Here is a 19,448-nt window from a genome sequence, read left to right as displayed (position 1 = left end):
ATGGGGTCATTTGTAGGGTTCCTATACTGTCCTGGCATTTTAGGGGCCCTAAACCGTGAGGAGTAGTCTAGAAAATAAATGCCTTAAAATGGCCTGTGAAAATCCTAAAGGTACTCATAGGATTTTGAGCCCCTTAGCGCAGTTAGGGTGCAAAGAAGTGTCACACATGTGGTATCGCCGTACTCAGGAGAAGTAGTATAATGTGTTTTGGGGTGTATTTTTACACATACCCATGCTGGGTGGGAGAAATATCTCTGTAAATGGACAATTGTGTGTAAAAAAATCAAAAGAAATCTCATTTACAGAGATATTTCTCCCACCCATCATGGGTATGTGTAAAAATACACCCCAAAACACATTATACTATTTCTCCTGAGTAAGGCGATACCACATGTGTGACATTTCTTTTGCAGCCTAGGTGCGCTAAGGGGCCCAAAGTCCTATGAGCACCTTTAGGCTTTACAGGGGTGCTTACAATTTAGCACCCCCCAAAATGCCAGGACAGTAAACACACCCCACAAATGACCCCATTTTGGAAACTAGACACTTCAAGGTATTCAGAGAGGGGCATGGTGAGTCCGTGGCAGATTTCATTTTTTTTTGTCACCAGTTAGCAGAAATGGAAACTTTTTTTAATTTATTTTTTTTGTCACAAAGTGTCATTTTCCGCTAACTTGTGACAAAAGATAAAATCTTCTATGAACTCACCATGCCTCTTAGTGAATACTTTGGGGTGTCTTCTTTCCAAAATGGGGTCATTTGGGGGGTATTTATACTATCCTGGAATTCTAGCACCTCATGAAACCTGACAGGTGCTCAGAAATGAGAGAGATGCTTCAAAATGGGAAAATTCAATTTTTGCACCATAGTTTGTAAACGCTATAACTTTTACCCAAACCAATAAATATACACTGAATGGGTTTTTTTTAATCAAAAACATGTTTGTCCACATTTTTCGCGCTGCATGTATACAGAAATTTTACTTTATTTGAAAAATGTCAGCACAGAAAGTTTAAAAAATCTTTTTTTTGCCAAAATTCATGTCTTTTTTGATGAATATAATAAAAAGTAAAAATCGCTGCAGCAATCAAATAGCACCAAAAGAAAGCTGTATTAGTGACAAGAAAAGGAGGTAAAATTCATTTAGATGGTAGCTTGTATGACTGAGCAATAAACCATTAAAGCTGCAGTGGTCTGAATGGAAAAAAGGCTCTGGTCCTTAAGGGGTGAAAAGACTGCGGTCCTTAAGTGGTTAAAAAGATCTACTTACAAGATCCAATGAGACAATTCGTCAGATCTGACGAAGGCGCAGAGCGCCGAAACGCGTAATGACGCCATACGCACGCTAACCTACAGCCACGCCCACACCCATTGCGAGACGGCTTTCCCGGACATCGGAGAACGCGCTGCCGGCCACAGCACGTTGTTTCCATTCTGCATGCGGAGGTAGCGGTGGACTGTACCGCTGATAAGCGAATTGTCTCATTGGATCTTGTAAGTAGATCTTTTTAAGTTGCAATTAAATCACCTTTGGTAATGCACAATGGAGCGCTTCATCTTTTTTAGATAAGACAAACGAGACTTTGCATCAATGGTGTGCAGAAACTGTGTGATGCTAATAGTATACCGTAACCACAAAGCAGCAAACATAGCCATCTATGACCATTAAATAATAAATGCAGTAACAGCTACCCCGGACACCAGAAAATAAACGCAATGGGCAACATGTCAGCACAAAATAAACACAATGCGGGCAACATGTCAGTATAAAATAAATGCAATGCGGGCAACATGTCAGTACAAAATAAATGCAATGCGGGCAAACATTTCACCAGAAAATAAACGCAATGCGGGCAAACATTTCACCAGAAAATAAATGCAATGCGGCCAACATGTCAGTACAAAATAAACGCAATGCGGCCAACATGTCAGTACAAAATAAACGCAATGCGGGCAAACATTTCACCAGAAAATTAACGCAATGCAAGCAAACATCTCACCAGAAAATTAACGCAATGCGGGCAAACATTTCACCTGAAAAAAAAAACGCAATGCGGGCAAACATTTCACCTGGAAAAGAAACGCAATGCGGGCAAACATTTCACCAGAAAAGAAACGCAATGCGGGCAAACATTTCACCTGGAAAAAAAACGCAATGCGGGCAAACATTTCACCTGGAAAAGAAAGCATTTACTTACCTGGCAGAAGTCTCCGGCCTCTGGCGCGCTGCTCCCGGGACCATCTTGCTGCTGATCTTCTCTCCCGTGCTGACAGGGCTACGGCAAGATGGCGCCCGAAGCCCTGTACTGGAGACACAAATAGTCTCCAGTACAGGGCTCCGGCAGCCATCTTGCCGTAGCCCTGCTCGCCTGCCGGTGTCGGAACACCGGAAGACAGCTAGGCTGGAGCGGGGTTGCGGGCAATGAACTGGCACGGCGTCGATAGATGCCGCTGCCAGTTTATGAGTATAGAGTGGCCAGAGTCCCGAGGCAGGACGTCCCGCTGCTGAAAGCGGGACGTTTCCCGGGACTTCATGCTGCCTGGGACAGCGGACCCCGAATTCGGGACGCGTCCCGGATCTGGTCACTCTACCTGTAGGCATGTAGCTCTCTTCATTTTGTGCCAGATCTCGTATCATGTCCTGTAGTCATGCAGCTCTCCCCTTTCGTATCCTGTCCGGCAGAGGTGGGGGTAACACTGCAGAGGGAATCTGCTCTTATGTTAAACACCCCCACCCACCCTTCTCCTCCTCTAGTTGTCACGCAGGGGGAATCCCCTCTTACATCATCCAGCCGCCCTTGTCTTCCCCTGTAGGTAGCTTGACAGAGGGAATCCCCTCTTATGTCACCACCCCCTGCAAGCCCCTTCTCCTCCCAGTACATAGTGCATGGGCTAATTAAGCCTCATTTGAATCACTCATAATTACTCGTGATTCAGGTCGGTGATCATTCCAGCTCTCATACACACTAAGGCCTGGTGCACACCAGAGGAGTTTTTCTGAGCGTTTTGAGTTTTTAAATCTGCTGCTAATGTTATCCTATGTGTCTGTGCACACTGGAGCAATGAGGTTTTGTAAAAAAACCCATAGCATTACATTGGGAAGAGCTTTTGAAATCTCTAAAAGCTCTTCCCAATATAATGCTATGGTTTTTTTTTACAAAACTTCATTGCTCCAGTGTGCACAGACACATAGGATAACATTAGCAGCAGATTTAAAAACTCAAAACGCTCAGAAAAACTCCTCTGGTGTGCATCAGGCGCTTCACAGTGTAAAAAAGACTGAACAGGGTTTTCCCAAAAAATCATAAATATATATATGCTTCACTGTTAATGCTTCACTCTTTATAAAACTGACCAAATGTCCATTAAAAAAAAATGACAGGCACGCATATGCTTCACTGATATTACTTCACTCTTGCTAATTTCAGGAAAACAATTTTTTTGCCAAAAAACAACCCTTTTAGATACACAACGAGATAAAAACAAGGAACACCAAGAGCCCCAATAGTGTAATATGTACTGGTAAATAGTTACTAGACAGAGTAAATATTAATACTCACAAACCAGGGTTACCATTAGGCAACCACTGTAAAGGCAGGTGGGGAGATTTCCCACTCAGGAATAAGAAGTCGCTCTCTGTAGATGAGAAAAAGGGGGTTCAACCCTCCACCCAGGGTGGGATCCATATTATGCAGGAGAACAGAGGCGCCAAGAGGATAAAAGGAAGCTAAATGAGCTTGGCTCTTCTACTGACCACATATGCTATTGCTCCGTTGTTATTGCCTGATGAAGCGGGATCAAACCTGCGTAACGTGTTGCATATTTGGAGTTCATAAATAAAATATATTGACTGTGTTTACTACAGTCGTTGTGTGTCTACTTGGAGGAGGTAAGTCCACCACTACCTCCTCTATTTACCAAGAATTCGGTTTTTAAGCCCTTTTAGATACACGATCGCCCCCTCTCGTTATCAATTCACATACACACTAAGATAGGTTTGGCGCTTCACAGTGCAAAAAAGACTGAACAGATTCCCCCCCCCCCCCCCCCTCCAAAAAAAAAAAAAAAATCAAAAATATATATGCTTCACTTTATAAAACTGTCAAAATGTCCACTAAACAAAAAAAAAGACAGGCACGCATATGCTTCACTGATATTACTTCACTCACACAGTGTAAAAAGGACTGTTATGTTTTTAGTGGACATTTGTTTAGTTTTATATAGAGTGAAGCATTAACAGTGAAGCATATATATGTATTCATGTTTTTTTCTGGGAAAAACTTGTTCAGTCCTTTTTACACTGTGAAGCGCCAAACCTCTCAGTGTGTATGTGAACTGATTGTGTATCTAAAAGGGTTGCTTTTGGCAAAACGTTTTCCCTGAAATTAGCAAGAGTGAAGTAATATCAGTGAAGCATATATACGAGCCTGACATATTTTTTTTTGTGGACATTTGGTCAGTTTTATAAAGAGTGAATCATTAACAGTGAAGCATATATGATTTTTTTGGAGAAAAAAAAACCTGTTCAGTCTTTTTTACACTGTGAAGCGCCAAACCTATCTTAGTGTGTATGAGGATCCTTCCAGCTCTGCACCCATTACCAGAGGCTCCTCCCCCTGATGGATTCTTATATCTCTCAGGGGATCTGGTGGTGAGATCTATGTGTACCTGAGTTCCCAGCTCTGCACACCTGCTGCACCCATTACCCGAGGCTCCCCCCCCTGCTGGATTCTTCCATCTCTCAGGGGCTCTGGGGGTGAGATCTCTGTGCACCTGGGTTCCCAGCTCTGCTGACCTGCTGCACCCATTACCAGAGGCTCCTCCCCCTGCTGGATTCTTCCATCTCTCAGGGGCTGTGGTGGCAAGATCTCTGTGCACCTGAGTTCCCAGCTCTGCACACCTGCTGCACCCATTACCAGAGGCTCCTTCCCCTGCTGGATTCTTCTATCTCTCAGGGATCTGGTGGTGAGATCTCTGTGCACCTGAGTTCCCAGCTCTGCCCACCTGCTGCACCCATTACCCGAGGCTCCCCCCCCCCTGCTGGATTCTTCCATCTCTCAGGGGCTGTGGTGGCGAGATCTCTGTGCACCTGAGTTCCCAGCTCTGCACCCCTGCTGCACCCATTACCAGAGGCTCCCCTCCCCCTGCTGGATTCTTCTATCTCTCAGGGGCTCTGGTGGTGAGATCTCTGTGCACCTGTGTTCCCAGCTCTGCACACCTGCTGCACCCATTACCAGAGGCTCCTCCCCCTGCTGGATTCTTCTATCTCTCAGGGGCTCTGGTGGTGAGATCTTTGTGCACCTGAGTTCCCAGCTCTGCACACCTGCTGCACCCATCACCAGAGGCTCCTCCTCCTGCTGGATTCTCCTATCTCTCAGGGATCTGGTGGTGAGATCTCTGTGCACCTGAGTTCCCAGCTCTGCCCACCTGCTACACCCATTACCAGAGGCTCCTCCCCTGCTGGATTCTCCTATCTCTCAGGGGCTCTGGTGGTGAGATCTCTGTGCACCTGAGTTCCCAGCTCTGCACAGCTGCTGCACCCATTACCAGTGGCTCCTCCCCCTGCTGGATTCTTCTATCTCTCAGGGACTTTTAGTTACATAGTTACATAGTTATTTTAGTTGAAAAAAGACATACGCCCATCGAGTTCAACCAGTTTAAAGTACAACACCAGCCTGCTCCCTCACATATCCCTGCTGATCCAGAGGAAGGCGAAAAAACCCTTACAAGGCATGGTCCAATTAGCCCCAAAAGGGAAAAATTCCTTCCCGACTCCAGATGGCAATCAGATAAAATCCCTGGATCAACATCATTAGGCATTACCTAGTAATTGTAGCCATGGATGTCTTTCAACGCAAGGAAAGCATCTAAGCCCCCTTTAAATGCAGGTATAGAGTTTGCCATAACGACTTCCTGTGGCAATGCATTCCACATCTTAATCACTCTTACTGTAAAGAACCCTTTCCTAAATAAATGGCTAAAACGTTTTTCCTCCATGCGCAGATCATGTCCTCTAGTCCTTAGAGAAGGCCTAGGGACAAAAAGCTCATCCGCCAAGCTATTATATTGCCCTCTGATGTATTTATACATGTTAATTAGATCCCCTCTAAGGCGTCTTTTCTCTAGACTAAATAAACCCAGTTTATCTAACCTTTCTTGATAAGTGAGACCCTCCATCCCACGTATCAATTTTGTTGCTCGTCTCTGCACCTGCTCTAAAACTGCAATATCTTTTTTGTAATGTGGTGCCCAGAACTGAATTCCATATTCCAGATGTGGCCTTACTAGAGAGTTAAACAGGGGCAATATTATGCTAGCATCTCGAGTTTTTATTTCCCTTTTAATGCATCCCAAAATTTTGTTAGCTTTAGCTGCAGCTGCTTGGCATTGAGTACGATTATTTAACTTGTTGTCAATGAGTACTCCTAAGTCCTTCTCCAAGTTTGATGTCCCCAACTGTATCCCATTTATTTTGTATGGTGCTAGACCATTGGTACATCCAAAATGCATGACTTTACATTTGTCAACATTGAATTTCATCTGCCATGTATGTGCCCATATAGCCATCCTATCCAGATCCTGTTGCAATATGACACTATCTTCCTGAGAGTTGATGATTCTGCACAATTTTGTATCATCTGCAAAAACAGCAACATTGCTCACTACTGCATCTACTAGGTCATTAATAAATATATTGAAGAGCACTGGACCCAGAACAGACCCCTGTGGGACCCCACTGCTAACAGTCTTCCATTTTGAGTACGATCCATTGACCACAACTCTTTGTTTTCTGTCCATTAGCCAGTTCCCTATCCATGCACACAGACTCTTCCCCAGTCCTTGCATCCTCAACTTTTGCACCAGACTTTTGTGGGGAACAGTGTCGAAGGCCTTTGCAAAGTTCAAGTATATCACATCTACAGCATTCCTAATATCCATATTAGCATTCACTACCTCATAAAAGCTGAGCATGTTAGTCAAACAGGACCTGTCTTTAGTAAACCCATGTTGATGCTGAGAAATAAGATTATTTTCTACTATGAAGTCATGCAGGGCCGGGCCGAGGCATAGGCTGGAGAGGCTCTAGCCTCAGGGCGCAGTGTAAGAGGGGGCGCAGAATTCATTCAGCTGTCATTCCTAATTGTGTTTGAAGCAGAAAGAAATAAGAAAAGGGGATACATGGCAGTGACTGCAAGCCAGATAACTAGAGATTAAGGTGTTGGGGAGGTTGTGGGCCCTTTGGCGCCTCTTAGTCTAATAGCAATCAGTGTGTGACGGATGGGGTGGCAGGGATGGAGGGGCGCACTTTGGTGTCTCAGCCTTGGGTGCTGGAGGACCTTGTCCCGGCTCTGAAGTCATGTATAGTATCTCTGGTGGTGAGATCTCTGTGCACCTGAGTTCCCAGCTCTGCACACCTGCTGCATTCATTACCAGAGGCTCCCCTCCCCTGCTGGATTGGTGGAGGGGGGTCCATACTTATATACTAGCAGCCACCCAAAAGGTAGCCATACATCGAGTGATGACTGGCAGATTGAACCAACAGACAAATCTCTCTCTAATGAAATCGGATTACAGAAATTTCAGTATGCGGTCCATACACTGCAGGGCGATTCCCGATTGAGTTCAGCCTAAAATCTTCTCGGGTATTGGCCGAGGCTGCCGCATCCGATGCCTTGTGTGTATGTTTGTAATGTGTACATGTGCTGTTATGTGTGTTTATACATAACCTGTCCAGTGCTGCGGTGCCTGTCCATCTTCCATCTCTCTTCTATTACCTGCATACACGCTGCCAACGCATACCTCACTGGTGGCTGATGTCACACACGCCCCAGGCTGGCAGCATGTCTGTGGCTCATAGAAGACAGACAAACCAATGCTGCACAGCCAGGACAGGTAATGCTCATTACATACATACACATTGTGTCTAACACACGACACCTAGCAACTGACAGTGGATTAGATATTCTTCAAATCCTGGCTACCACATATCTCTGCTGGTCTATGTACAGTGCAGGGAAAGCAGAGGCGTAGCTAAGGCTTTCAGCGCCCGGGGACAAAGACAGTTTATGCGCCCCCCCATGGTGGCAAAAAGCAAAAAGGGGCGTGGCCCGCATCAGAATGTGAGCGTGGTCATCAGTGCAGCTATGCAAATACAAAATAATATGGTAGAAAATTAGACTATGACTATGGTAGTATTAGAGTTTGAGCTCCTCTGAGGACAGTCAGTGACATGACTATGTACTCTGTAATGTGCTGCAGAAGATGCCAGTGCTATATAAATACATAATAATAATATGGTAGGACATTAGACTATGACTATGGTAGGATTAGAGTATGAGCTCCTCTGAGGACAGTCAGTGACATGACTATGTACTCTGTAATGTGCAGCAGAAGATGTCAGTGCTATATAAATACATAATAATAATATGGTAGGACATTATACTATGACGATGGTAGTATTAGAGTTTGAGCTCCTCTGAGGACAGTCAGTGACATGACTATGTACTCTGTAAAGTGCAGCAGGAGATGTCAGTGCTATATAATACATAATAATAATATGGTAGGACATTAGACTATGACTATGGTAGGATTAGATTGTGAGCTACTATGAGGACAGTCAGTGACATGACTATGTACTGTGTAATGTGCTGCAGAAGATGTCACTGCTATATAAATACATAATAATAATATGGGAGGACATTAGACTATGACTATGGTAGGATTAGAGTGTCAGCTCCCCTGAGGACAGTCAGTGACATAACTATGTACTCTGTAATGTGCTGCAGAAGATGTCAGTGCTATATAATTACATAATAATAATATGGTAGGGCATTAGACTATGACTATGGTAGGATTAGAGTGTGAGCTCCTCTGAGGACAGTCAGTGACATGACTATGTACTCTGTAATGTGCTGCAGAAGATGTCAGTGCTATATAATTACATAATAATAATATGGTAGGGCATTAGACTATGACTATGGTAGGATTAGAGTGTGAGCTCCTCTGAGGACAGTCAGTGACATGACTATGTACTCTAATGTGCTGCAGAAGATGTCAGTGCTATATAAATACATAATAATAATAATATGGTAGGACATTACACTATGACTATGGTAGTATTAGAGTTTGAGCTCCTCTGAGGACAGTCAGTGACATGACTATGTACTCTGTAATGTGCTGCAGTGGATGTCAGTGCTATATAAATACATAATAATAATATGGTAGGACATTAGGCTATGACTATGGTAGGATTAGATTGTGAGCTCCTCTGGGACAGTCAGTGACATGACTATGTACTCTGTAATGTGCTGCAGGAGATGTCAGTGCTATATAAATACATAAAAATATCACAGGAGCCTATAGGCACAGATGTCCAAGCACTCTAGACTTCGCCCTCTGTGAACCTACAAACCCCCGTCGAACCGCACCACAATGTGCTGGCTGGCCCAGCTGTCACTTTTACCGTACTACCCTTGCCCATCATAGGTAGCTACAGTTGCCCTTTAGTATTAGGTAGCCAGAGGAACCTCAATCAGGACTCTGAATAGGGAAGGAGAGAGGAAGCTGCCTCTCCAACATCAGGTGCCTGTAGTGCCTTATGGTAAATCCAGCCCTGGGTGCAGGCTTACTGAACAGGTCGAGCAAAGATTTATTTAAACCCAGGTCTCATATGTTAGAAGCTGAGTCCTTTAACCAGTAATCAAGCCACTGGATAGAGCTTCCTCCCTTCCCCCTCCCCAGATACTGGGATAATGACTTGCTGAATGTGTGATAAAATGCTAAAAGCTTTAAGCCTGAAGGATCAGAGACAGGGTCAGTAAGCGAAAGGGAATGTATGTACAGTATGTGTATATGACATACATACATTCTGTGATTCCATCCCTGACTGTCTGACCCCTGTCCCCGCAGGCTTCTTCCAGCATTTAGCATTTTATCACACAAGTACAGGTACAGTATGTTATGGACCATGAGACCCTCTCAGCTACAGTCCCCCCCCCCCCCCCCCCCCAGTAATCTCCTCCACCCCCTCCCCCAATAACAGTAACCCTCCCAGTAGCAGTAATCCCCTAACTTCCCCCTCCCCAGTACCACTCCTGCCCCCACCATAAACACAAAGTAAGTCAGTGCAAATACCTTAACTCCTTACCAGCAGTGAAGGAGTTAATGAAGAAAGCTGAGCTAAGGGGTGAATGAATCTCCTGAGTCATAAGAGGAGGAAACAACACAACAGAGAGGCTCACACAAAGGAATGTCTGGCATGTGAGCAGAGTAGAGATGGGAAGTTCGGATCTTTTCAATGATCTGGATGATTCGAATCGGATCATTGAAGAGATCCGGAACTTTGATCCGAATCTCAGATCATTTTACTACCGGCACATTGGGGGGTGAAATGAATAGCGGGACAGGTCTTTCCCTGCTGTGGACAGGAGAAGGGGAGGGGGGTGGACACACAGAGAAGGGGAGAAGATGGACAGAGGGCAGGGAGTGGACAGAGAAAGGAGGAGGGACGAGCAGAGAGCAGAAATGTTTGCACACAATACCCACATGCTGCAATCATATGCTTTACATATATTTCACCTCTATGCTCATCTGTATACTCTGAATGCAAACGTCGCACAGTGAAAGAAAGCATTCCCAGAAGTAAAGTGCAGCTGTTTAGAGCAGTGCAGGAGGATCATATTGCGCTGCAATCACAGTGCCTGCAAAGTTACTGAGCTGTGCTGAGCTGAGCCAAAAGCTTCCAATGTGTTCACTGTGCACAACTAGCAACAGACAGCCTATAATGGGCAGCACGTTATAGCCAGTATGTGTGCTCTACACATATCTGGCAGAGGCACCCATGTCCCCTCTCTCTCATCTACCTGTGGCTGCAAGGCTGGTTCCCTTCCAACAGCGATCCATCTCAGCTCTGCTTCCAGGACCCCGCTGCCCGCTGAGAGGGGGCGTGTTGCTCCTGGCCCTGCCCCTTTTTTGATCCAAATCACTCATTTTGATGATTCGGATGATTCGGCTCACAAAATAGATTCGGATCAAAGATCCGAATCGTTCATGATCCGGACAACACTAGAGCAGAGAGTCCCGTTCTGGCTGGCTGCTTCATATGCTGTGTTCAAGCCACTTGCGCTAGGCAGCATGTGACAGCTACTCCATGCTGCTGCAAAGAGAGGAGTGGCAGCATCTGTATAGGGGGCGGAAGAGGAAAGAGAGAGACACTCGGGGAGACATGGGAGTCGGCTCTCCACCAATCAGGCACCCAGGGCCGGCCCGCTCATGAGGCGGGGTGAAACATTTGCCTCAGGCGGCAAACTTCAAAGGGCGGCACCCGCACGGGGGGGCCGGCCGCCGGGCCGGAGGGGTAGCGGGCAGGTCGGGGGTATTGTGCCTAGCGGTGGGGAGGGGGGTCGGACCCCCCCTCCCTCGCCTGGGTCCCCCGATCTGCGGTCCCCTCCAGCCTGTAATTAGTAAGCTGCTTCCAGATGGTAAGAGGCACGGGCGGGGAGGACTCACCTTTTCCGCGTTCCAGCGAGCGCTCCACTGACGTAACTTCCTGCATCGCCGCCCACTGTATTGTAAGTGGACGGCGATGCAGGAAGTGACGTTAGTGGATCGCACGATGGAACGCGGAAAAGGTGAGTCCTCCCCCGCCCACTGCCTCTTATGATCTGACAGCAGCTTACTAATTACAGGCTGGAGGGGAGCGCAGATCGGGGGGACCCAGGCGAGGGAGGGGGGGGGTCCGACCCCCCTCCCCACCGCTAGGCACAATACCCCCGACCTGCCCGCTACCCCTCCGGCTCGGCGGCCCCCCCCCCCGGACAGGGGGGGGTGGCGGCAGCAGCTCTGCCACATTTGCCTCAGGCGGCAAAAAGTGACGGGCCGGCCCTGCAGGCACCTGTATGCTTGTGCCAGTCCGATCATCAGCACTCCAAGCCCCAGCGTGATCTATTCCAGCCAGGCCTGACTCAAACTTCCCGGGGCTCCTGTGACCTCATCCCTGCACATGTAAGCTGCGTGCAGCACGTAATGACGTGAGCTGGCACCGCACTCTCGGCAGACTCTCAGGCAGAGAGAGGAGATTTAAAAGAACAAAACAATGCGGCAGGGCGCCCTTAGGGAGTCAGCGCCCGGGGGCACATGTCCTACCCCGCCCCCACCAAGCTACGCCCCTGAGGGAAAGACAAATTTCTACTCTGTGCTCCCAGACCTGCAAGTCTGTCACCAGCACGTTTAGCACTGTCCCTTCTCCACACTCTTCTCACCTGTCTCTGCAAACATCTGCTCTGCTCTGTCCTGTCTGCATGCCTCTCCCCTCCTGTTCCCACCAGGACAACTCCTCTCTCTCAGTCCTATCCACTCCTGGCTTATCCATCATCACCAGCTGTCAGTTCCCCTTTCAATCTCCACTGTGCCTCTCTCCTTTGCTCTTGATGTCCCTTCCCTCCTCTCCACTACACTCCTGGCTTATCTGTCCGTTTGCCTTTCAATATACTCTCTCACTTCCCACTTGCTGTTCCCGCTGTAGCTGTCCTGTCAGAATTTGTCTCTTCCCTGTGCGCCTCTTGATGACACACAGTGTAAACAACTAGGGTTGCCACCAGTGTTGCCAACTCATCCCTTTAATTACTGACACATCTAAGTTATACAGGTTCTGGGGCTATTTGCACTTAATCACTGCCTTAACTGCATCTACCTAGCCACAAAACCTGTATAATTCATATGTGTCAGTAATTAAAGGGATGAGTTGGCAACACTGGTTGCCACTAGTATTGTCCGGATCATGAACGATTCGGATCTTTGATCCGAATCTATTTTGTGAGTCGAATCATCCGAATCATCAAAATGAGTGATTCGGATCGCAAAGGGGGCTGGGCCAGAAGCGGTACGCCCCCCCCCCTCTCAGCGGGCGGCGGGGTCTTGGAAGCAGAGCAGAGATGGATCGCTCTGTTGGAGGGGAGCCAGCCTTGCAGGGGGACAGGTAGATGAGAGAGAGGGGACATGGCTGCCACTGCCAGATATGTGTAGAGCACACATACTGGCTGCAATGTGCTGCTCATTACAGGCTGTCTGTTCCGTAGTTGTGCACAGTGAACACATTGGAAACTTTTGGCACAGCTCAGTAACGTTACAGGCAGCATGCTGGGCTAGGACAGGGCAGGCAATGTGATTGCTGTGCAATATGATCCTCATGCACTGCTCTAAACAGCTGCACTTCACTTCTGGGAATGCTTTGGGGAATGGGAGTTGCGAGTATACAGATGAACATATAGGTGAAATATATGTAAAGCATATGATTGCAGCATGTGGGTATTGTGTGCAAACATTTCTGCTCTCTGCTCGTCCCTCCTTCCTTCTCTGTCCACTCCTTGCCCTCTGTCCATCTTCTCCCCTTCTCGGTCTGTCCACCCCCCTCCCCTTCTCCTGTCCTGCTAGTCATTTCACCCCCCAAATGCTTCCCCTGTAAAATGATCTGAGATTCGGATCAAAGATCCGGATCTTTTCAATGATCCGATTCGAATCATCCGGATCATTAAAAAGATCCGAACTTCGCATCTCTAGTTGCCACCTTTTGCCTGAAAAAATACCGGCTTTAGGGTGTGGCCTGGAGGTGTGGCCTAAAAGTGGGAGGGGTTTGTTACGACCTTTTTTCAAACATAGCACAAGAAAGTTGAATATTTACAGAAATAGAAACAACTGTTAAAGGGATCCTAAAGGCAAGGATCCCTGGGGCTTCCACCAGCCCCCTGCAGCTGTCCTGTGCCTGCCCAGCCACTCACTGATGCTCCGGTTTCCCACCGTGGGTCAGTTTCGTGTTTGCCAATTCAGAGTCGGTGGGCCACTGTGCCTGCACAGCTCTGTCCAAGCATGTCCTTTGCATTCCTGTCTGCTATAGCATCCTGCGCAGGACGCCATTGTGAATGGGAATGTGAAGAAGGATACGCGTGGACAGAGCTGTGCAGGTAGGGTTGCCAGGTCGGCTGATGGAGAAAACCGGACAGGGGGTGGAGTTAGGGGCGGAGTCAAAAGCGCACTTTTATGTAGAGTGGGGGTAAGCAATGGGCTTTTTTTAAAAAAAATTTATAGTATTTATATCGCACTGACATCTTCTGCAGCACATTACAGAGTACATAGCCATGTCACTAACTGTCCTCACCAGTAGTACTGGTCCAGTGCACATAAGAAACAGCTTTTCACCAGTAAATGCACATTATAAGAGACACCTTTTCGCCAGTAAATGCACATAATAAGAGACAGCTTTTCCCCAGTAAATGCACAAGAGACAGCTTTTCACCAGTAAATGCACATAATAAGACACAGCTTTTCACCAGTAAATGCACATAATAAGAGACAGCTTTTCACCAGTAAATGCACAAAAGAGACAGCTTTTCACCACTAAATGCACATAATGACAAACAGCCAGTGTTCCCAGTATATGTAGCCAGGGATATATGTGCCCAGTATATGTAGCCAGGGGGTATATATGTCCCAGTATATGTAGGCAGGGGTGTAAATGTCCCAGTATACGTAGGCAGGGGTATATATGTCCCAGTATATGTAGCCAGGGGGTATATGTGCCCAGAATAGGTAGCCAGGGGGTATATGTGCCCAGAATAGGTAGCCAGGGGCTATATGTGCCCGGAATAGGTAGCCAGGGGCTATATGTGCCCGGAATAGGTAGCCAGGGGGTATATGTGCCCAGAATAGGTAGCCAGGGGCTATATGTGCCCAGAATAGGTAGCCATGGGGTATATGTGCCCGGAATAGGTAGCCAGGGGCTATATGTGCCCAGAATAGGTTAGGTAGCCAGGTGCCCCCCGCCCCCCCCCCCCCCCCCGCAGGAGGAGAACAGTGCAGCAGAGAGAGAGCTGAGAGCAGCGGTGGAGAAGGGGGGCAATCTCCCCCCCCCCTTCCCTCACCTTAGGGTGCTCTCTCTCCCCCGCTGTCTCCTCCAATATGATGTGCTGGCTGGCGGGTGGCTGCGGGCGGAACTTACCTCTGTGTCGCAGGCGCCGGAAGTTCGGGTCCCGCAGCCGCTGAGATTCGACTCAAAAAAGATCCGGATCAAAGATTCGAATCATTCATGAGCCGGACAACACTATTCAGACTGATTAGTGTTGTCCGGCTCATGAATGATTCGAATCTTTGATCCGGATCTTTTTTGAGTCGAATCTCAGTGGCTGCGGGACCCGAACTTCCGGCGCTGGAGCGACACAGAGGTAAGTTCCGCCTGCAGCCACTCGCCAGCCTGCACATCATCCTGGAGGAGACAGCGGGGGAGAGAGAGCACCCTAAGGTGAGGGAAGGGGGGGGAGATTGCCCCCCTTCTCCACCGCTGCTCCCAGCTCTCTCTCTGCTGCACTGTTCTCCTCCTGCGCTGCGGGGGGGGGGGGGGGCTCTAAACCGGACAACTTAATTGTCCGGTTTAGCATGCCTTTTTGCACCGGACACAGCGCACAAAAACCGGACTGTCCGGTGTAAAACCGGACACCTGGCAACCCTATGTGCAGGCGCAGTGGCCCGCTGACCCCGAGCAGGCAAAAACGAAACTAACCCCTGGGGTGGAATGGAGGATAGTTGAGGACCGGCAAAGGCACAGGATGGCTGCAGGGGGTAGGTAGAAATCCCAGATAAATGAAACTTAATTTTTTTTTCTTGCCTTTATGATCCCTTTAAATAGTTTAAAGAACACCTGTAAAAAAAAGTGGCCATGGGTGGTACTTGCCTTTGGAAGGGAAGGCCTCTGAATCCTAAGGCTTCCTCCAGCCTCCTCGGGCAGCCTGATCCTGCGCTGGGACCCCCGGACAAAAGAAAACAAAAACAATCCACGTTGCCATTGTGCACAGGAGCAGTAGCAGCTTCCCACTTGGGCTCTGGCGAAAATAGCTAAGCCTGATCAGGTCTGCTCTACTGCGTGAGCCGAGCGGGAAACTGCTAGTGCGCATGCACACGTGCCAACAAGCGATTAACCAGGAGATCTTGGGGGGAGGTCCTAGCGCTGGATCGCACCTGCTAAGGACAGGGGAACCCTCATTAGGATCCAGAGGTTTCCCTTTACGAAGTAGATACCCCCAGGGGCACTTTTTTCCCTACAGGCACACTTTAAAAGTGCCCATTAATTATACTATTCCATAGCTGATCAATCATTTCCAATGATAATCAATCGGAAACAATCGGTTGTATCCTTTTAACAGCCGAATTACCGGTAGCCAAGTCGATCAGATTAATAGCATCGACCCATTTTTCGGATTGATCCCAATGTAATTGGCTAGCAGGAATTTGGCCATTAATGGGCATGACCAATTGTTTCTGACTGATTACTGTGGAAATGATCGATCAGCCACAGAATTGTATCATTAATTGGTACATGTACCTGAGATCTCGGAAGAAGAAGATTTTATACTCACCCGGGGCTTCCTCCAGCCCCATGAGCACCGAATCGTCCCTCAACCTCCTCCCAAGTGCCTCTGTTTGGCCACAATCAGCCCCGGTAATCTGGCTCAGTCGCATCAGTCGGCTCTTCTGCGCACACACAAGGAGGGGCTGCACATGCGCAGAAGACCCCGACTGACGTGACTGAGCCAGTTACCAGGGCTGATTGCAGCTGAACGGAGGTACCCAGAAGGACAGCGAGTGTTATGGGGCTGGAGGAAGCCCCGGTAATCTGGCTCAGTCGCATCAGTCGGCAGTTCTGCGCACACACACGGAGGGGCTGCACATGCGCAGAAGACCCCGACTGACGTGACTGAGCCAGTTACCAGGGCTGATTGCAGCTAAACGGAGGCACCCAGGAGGACAGCGAGTGTTATGAGGCTGGAGGAAGCCCCGGTAATCTGGCTCAGTCGCATCAGTCGGCTCTTCTGCGCACACACACGGAGGGGCTGCACATGCTCAGAAGACCCCGACTGACGTGACTGAGCCAGTTACCGGGGCTGATTGCAGCTGAACGGAGGTACCCAGAAGGACAGCGAGGGACGCATCAGTGCTTATGGGGCTGGAGGAAGCCCCGGGTGAGTATAAAATCTTCCTATTCTGAGATCTCAGGTACACTTTAAAAAGTACCTAAACCGTTGGAACTAAAATGAGACTCTCTCACCTTCTCCCACCAGCCGCCTGCAGACTCAATGATCCTCTATTACCCCGTTGTGGGTTAGTTTAGTTTTTACCGACTTGGAGTCAGTGGGCCAATGCGCCTGCGCAGCCCTGGCCTGCGTATCCTTCGCGTTCTCCTCCACAATTTAAGAGGAACGCGAAGAAGGATAAGCGTGGCCAGGGCTGCGGAGGCGCAGTGGCCTGCTGACTCTCAGTCAGGAAATACTAAAATAACCCGCGGTGGGGGAACAGAGGATGGTTGAGGACCAGCGTGGGACAGGACGGATGCAGGGGGCTGAGAGAGGCCCCAGGTAAGTGAATATAATTTTAATTCAAACGGATTAGTTTCCCTTTAAATAGAGTGACCATATTTTTGTGGGTCCAACCTGGGACGGGGAGGGGGGCGTGGGGGGGGGGGGCGGCGCGCGCAGCGCGCCGCGGCGAAAAGTGGGAAGGAGTGAGAAGCGTGCAGCGGCGAAGACTGGGGGAGGGGGGCTGCGCGCCGAGCCGAAAAAATGGGCGTGGTCATGACATTGTATGGGCGGAGCTAACGTAATGATGTAACAGCGAGGCATAAGAAAGCAGTGTTTACGCCATGATGTGGACAAATGAGACTTTGTATCATGGGTGTGCAGAAACTGTGTGATGCTAATAGTATACCGTAACCACAAAGCAGCAAACATAGCCATCTATGACCATTAAATAATAAATGCAGTAACAGTTACCCCGGACACCAGAAAATAAACGCAATAGGCAACATGTCAGTATAAAATAAATGCAATGCGGGCAAACATGTCAGTACAAAATAAACGCAATGCGGGCAAACATTTCACCAGAAAAGAAACGCAATGCGGGCAAACATTTCACCAGAAAAGAAACGCAATGCGGGCAAACATTTCACCAGAAAAGAAACGCACTGCAGGCAAACATTTCACCAGAAAAGAAACGCACTGCGGCCAAACATTTCACCAGAAAAGAAACGCACTGCGGCCAAACATTTCACCAGAAAAGAAACGCAATGCGGGCAAACATTTCACCAGAAAAGAAACGCACTGCGGGCAAACATTTCACCAGAAAAGAAACGCACTGCGGGCAAACATTTCACCAGAAAAGAAACGCACTGCGGGCAAACATTTCGCCAGAAAAGAAACGCACTGCGGGCAAACATTTCGCCAGAAAAGAAACGCAATGCGGGTAAACATTTCGCCAGAAAAGAAACGCACTGCGGGCAAACATTTCACCAGAAAAGAAACGCACTGCGGCCAAACATTTCACCAGAAAAGAAACGCAATGCGGGCAAACATTTCGCCAGAAAAGAAACGCACTGCGGGCAAACATTTCGCCAGAAAAGAAACGCACTGCAGGCAAACATTTCGCCAGAAAAGAAACAATGCGGGCAAACAATAACATTTCACTAGAAAAGAAACAATGCAGGCAAACATTTCACCAGAAAAGAAACAATGCGGGTAAACATTTCACCAGAAAAGAAACAATGCGGGCAAACATTTCACCGGAAAAGAAACAATGCGGGCAAACATTTCACCTGGAAAAGAAACAATGCGGGCAAACATTTCACCTGGAAAAGAAACAATGCGGGCAAACATTTCACCTGGAAAAGAAACAATGCGGGCAAACATTTCACCTGGAAAAGAAACAATGCGGGCAAACATTTCACCTGGAAAAGAAACAATGCGGGCAAACATTTCACCAGAAAAGAAACAATGCGGGCAAACATTTCACCTGGAAAAGAAAGCATTTACTCACCTGGCAGAAGTGTCCGGCCTCTGGCGCGCTGCTCCGTCCCGGGACCGTCTTGTTCCTCCTGCTCTGGTCTCCCGCGCTGACAGGGCTACGGCAAGATGGCGCTCGAAGCCCTGTACTAGTGACACAAATAGGTCTCCAGTACAGGGCTCCGGCAGCCATCTTGCCGTAGCCCTGCTCGCCTGCTGGTGTCGGAAACAGACACCGGAAGAGGAGGCTGGAGCGGGGCTGCGGGCAATGAACTGGCACGGCGTCTATAGACGCCGCTGCCAGTTCATTGAGGAGAGAGTGGCCAGAGTCCCGAGGCCGGGACGTCCCGCTGCTCAAAGCGGGACGTTTCCCGGGACCTCATTAAGCCTGGGACAGCGGACCCCGAATCCGGGACGTGTCCCGGGCAATCCGGGACGTCTGGTCACTCTACTTTAAAAGTCTGAAAGGGAGGATAGGGGCTGATGGAGGCTTGGGGGGGGGGGGGGGGGGGGAGAGAGACTGTGTGTGTCCACTCTACCTGCTGGACAGAGTCAGGTCATTTGGATGCTCCTCTCTCCTTGCTGTCACACAGCATAAGCTGTGACAAGTCTTCTGGACCCCTCTCCTCT

General features: G+C 48.4%; 1 protein-coding gene across 4 annotated transcripts in view; it reads right to left on the bottom strand.

Moving 5' to 3' along the window:
- The window catches only part of LOC137519256 (E3 ubiquitin-protein ligase TRIM39-like), a 114,039-nt gene that overhangs the window by 35,849 nt on the left and 58,742 nt on the right, over window positions 1–19,448 (bottom strand). The window contains exon 1 of one of the 4 annotated variants that reach the window (XM_068238132.1): window positions 10,148–10,227. The exons of the other annotated variants lie outside the window; for them this stretch is intronic. Within the exon in view, the coding sequence (XP_068094233.1) occupies window positions 10,148–10,208 (61 nt within the window). The 5' untranslated portion in view covers window positions 10,209–10,227. Of the gene's footprint in view, window positions 1–10,147; window positions 10,228–19,448 lie in introns of those variants that run through there. 4 annotated transcript variants of the gene reach the window in all.

This window comes from Hyperolius riggenbachi, chromosome 5 (assembly GCF_040937935.1).
Source record: "Hyperolius riggenbachi isolate aHypRig1 chromosome 5, aHypRig1.pri, whole genome shotgun sequence".
In the NCBI taxonomy this organism is placed as follows: domain Eukaryota; kingdom Metazoa; phylum Chordata; class Amphibia; order Anura; family Hyperoliidae; genus Hyperolius; species Hyperolius riggenbachi.
The sequence above is the reverse complement of the archived record's forward strand: the minus strand, read 5'-3'. Positions and strand labels throughout refer to the sequence as shown.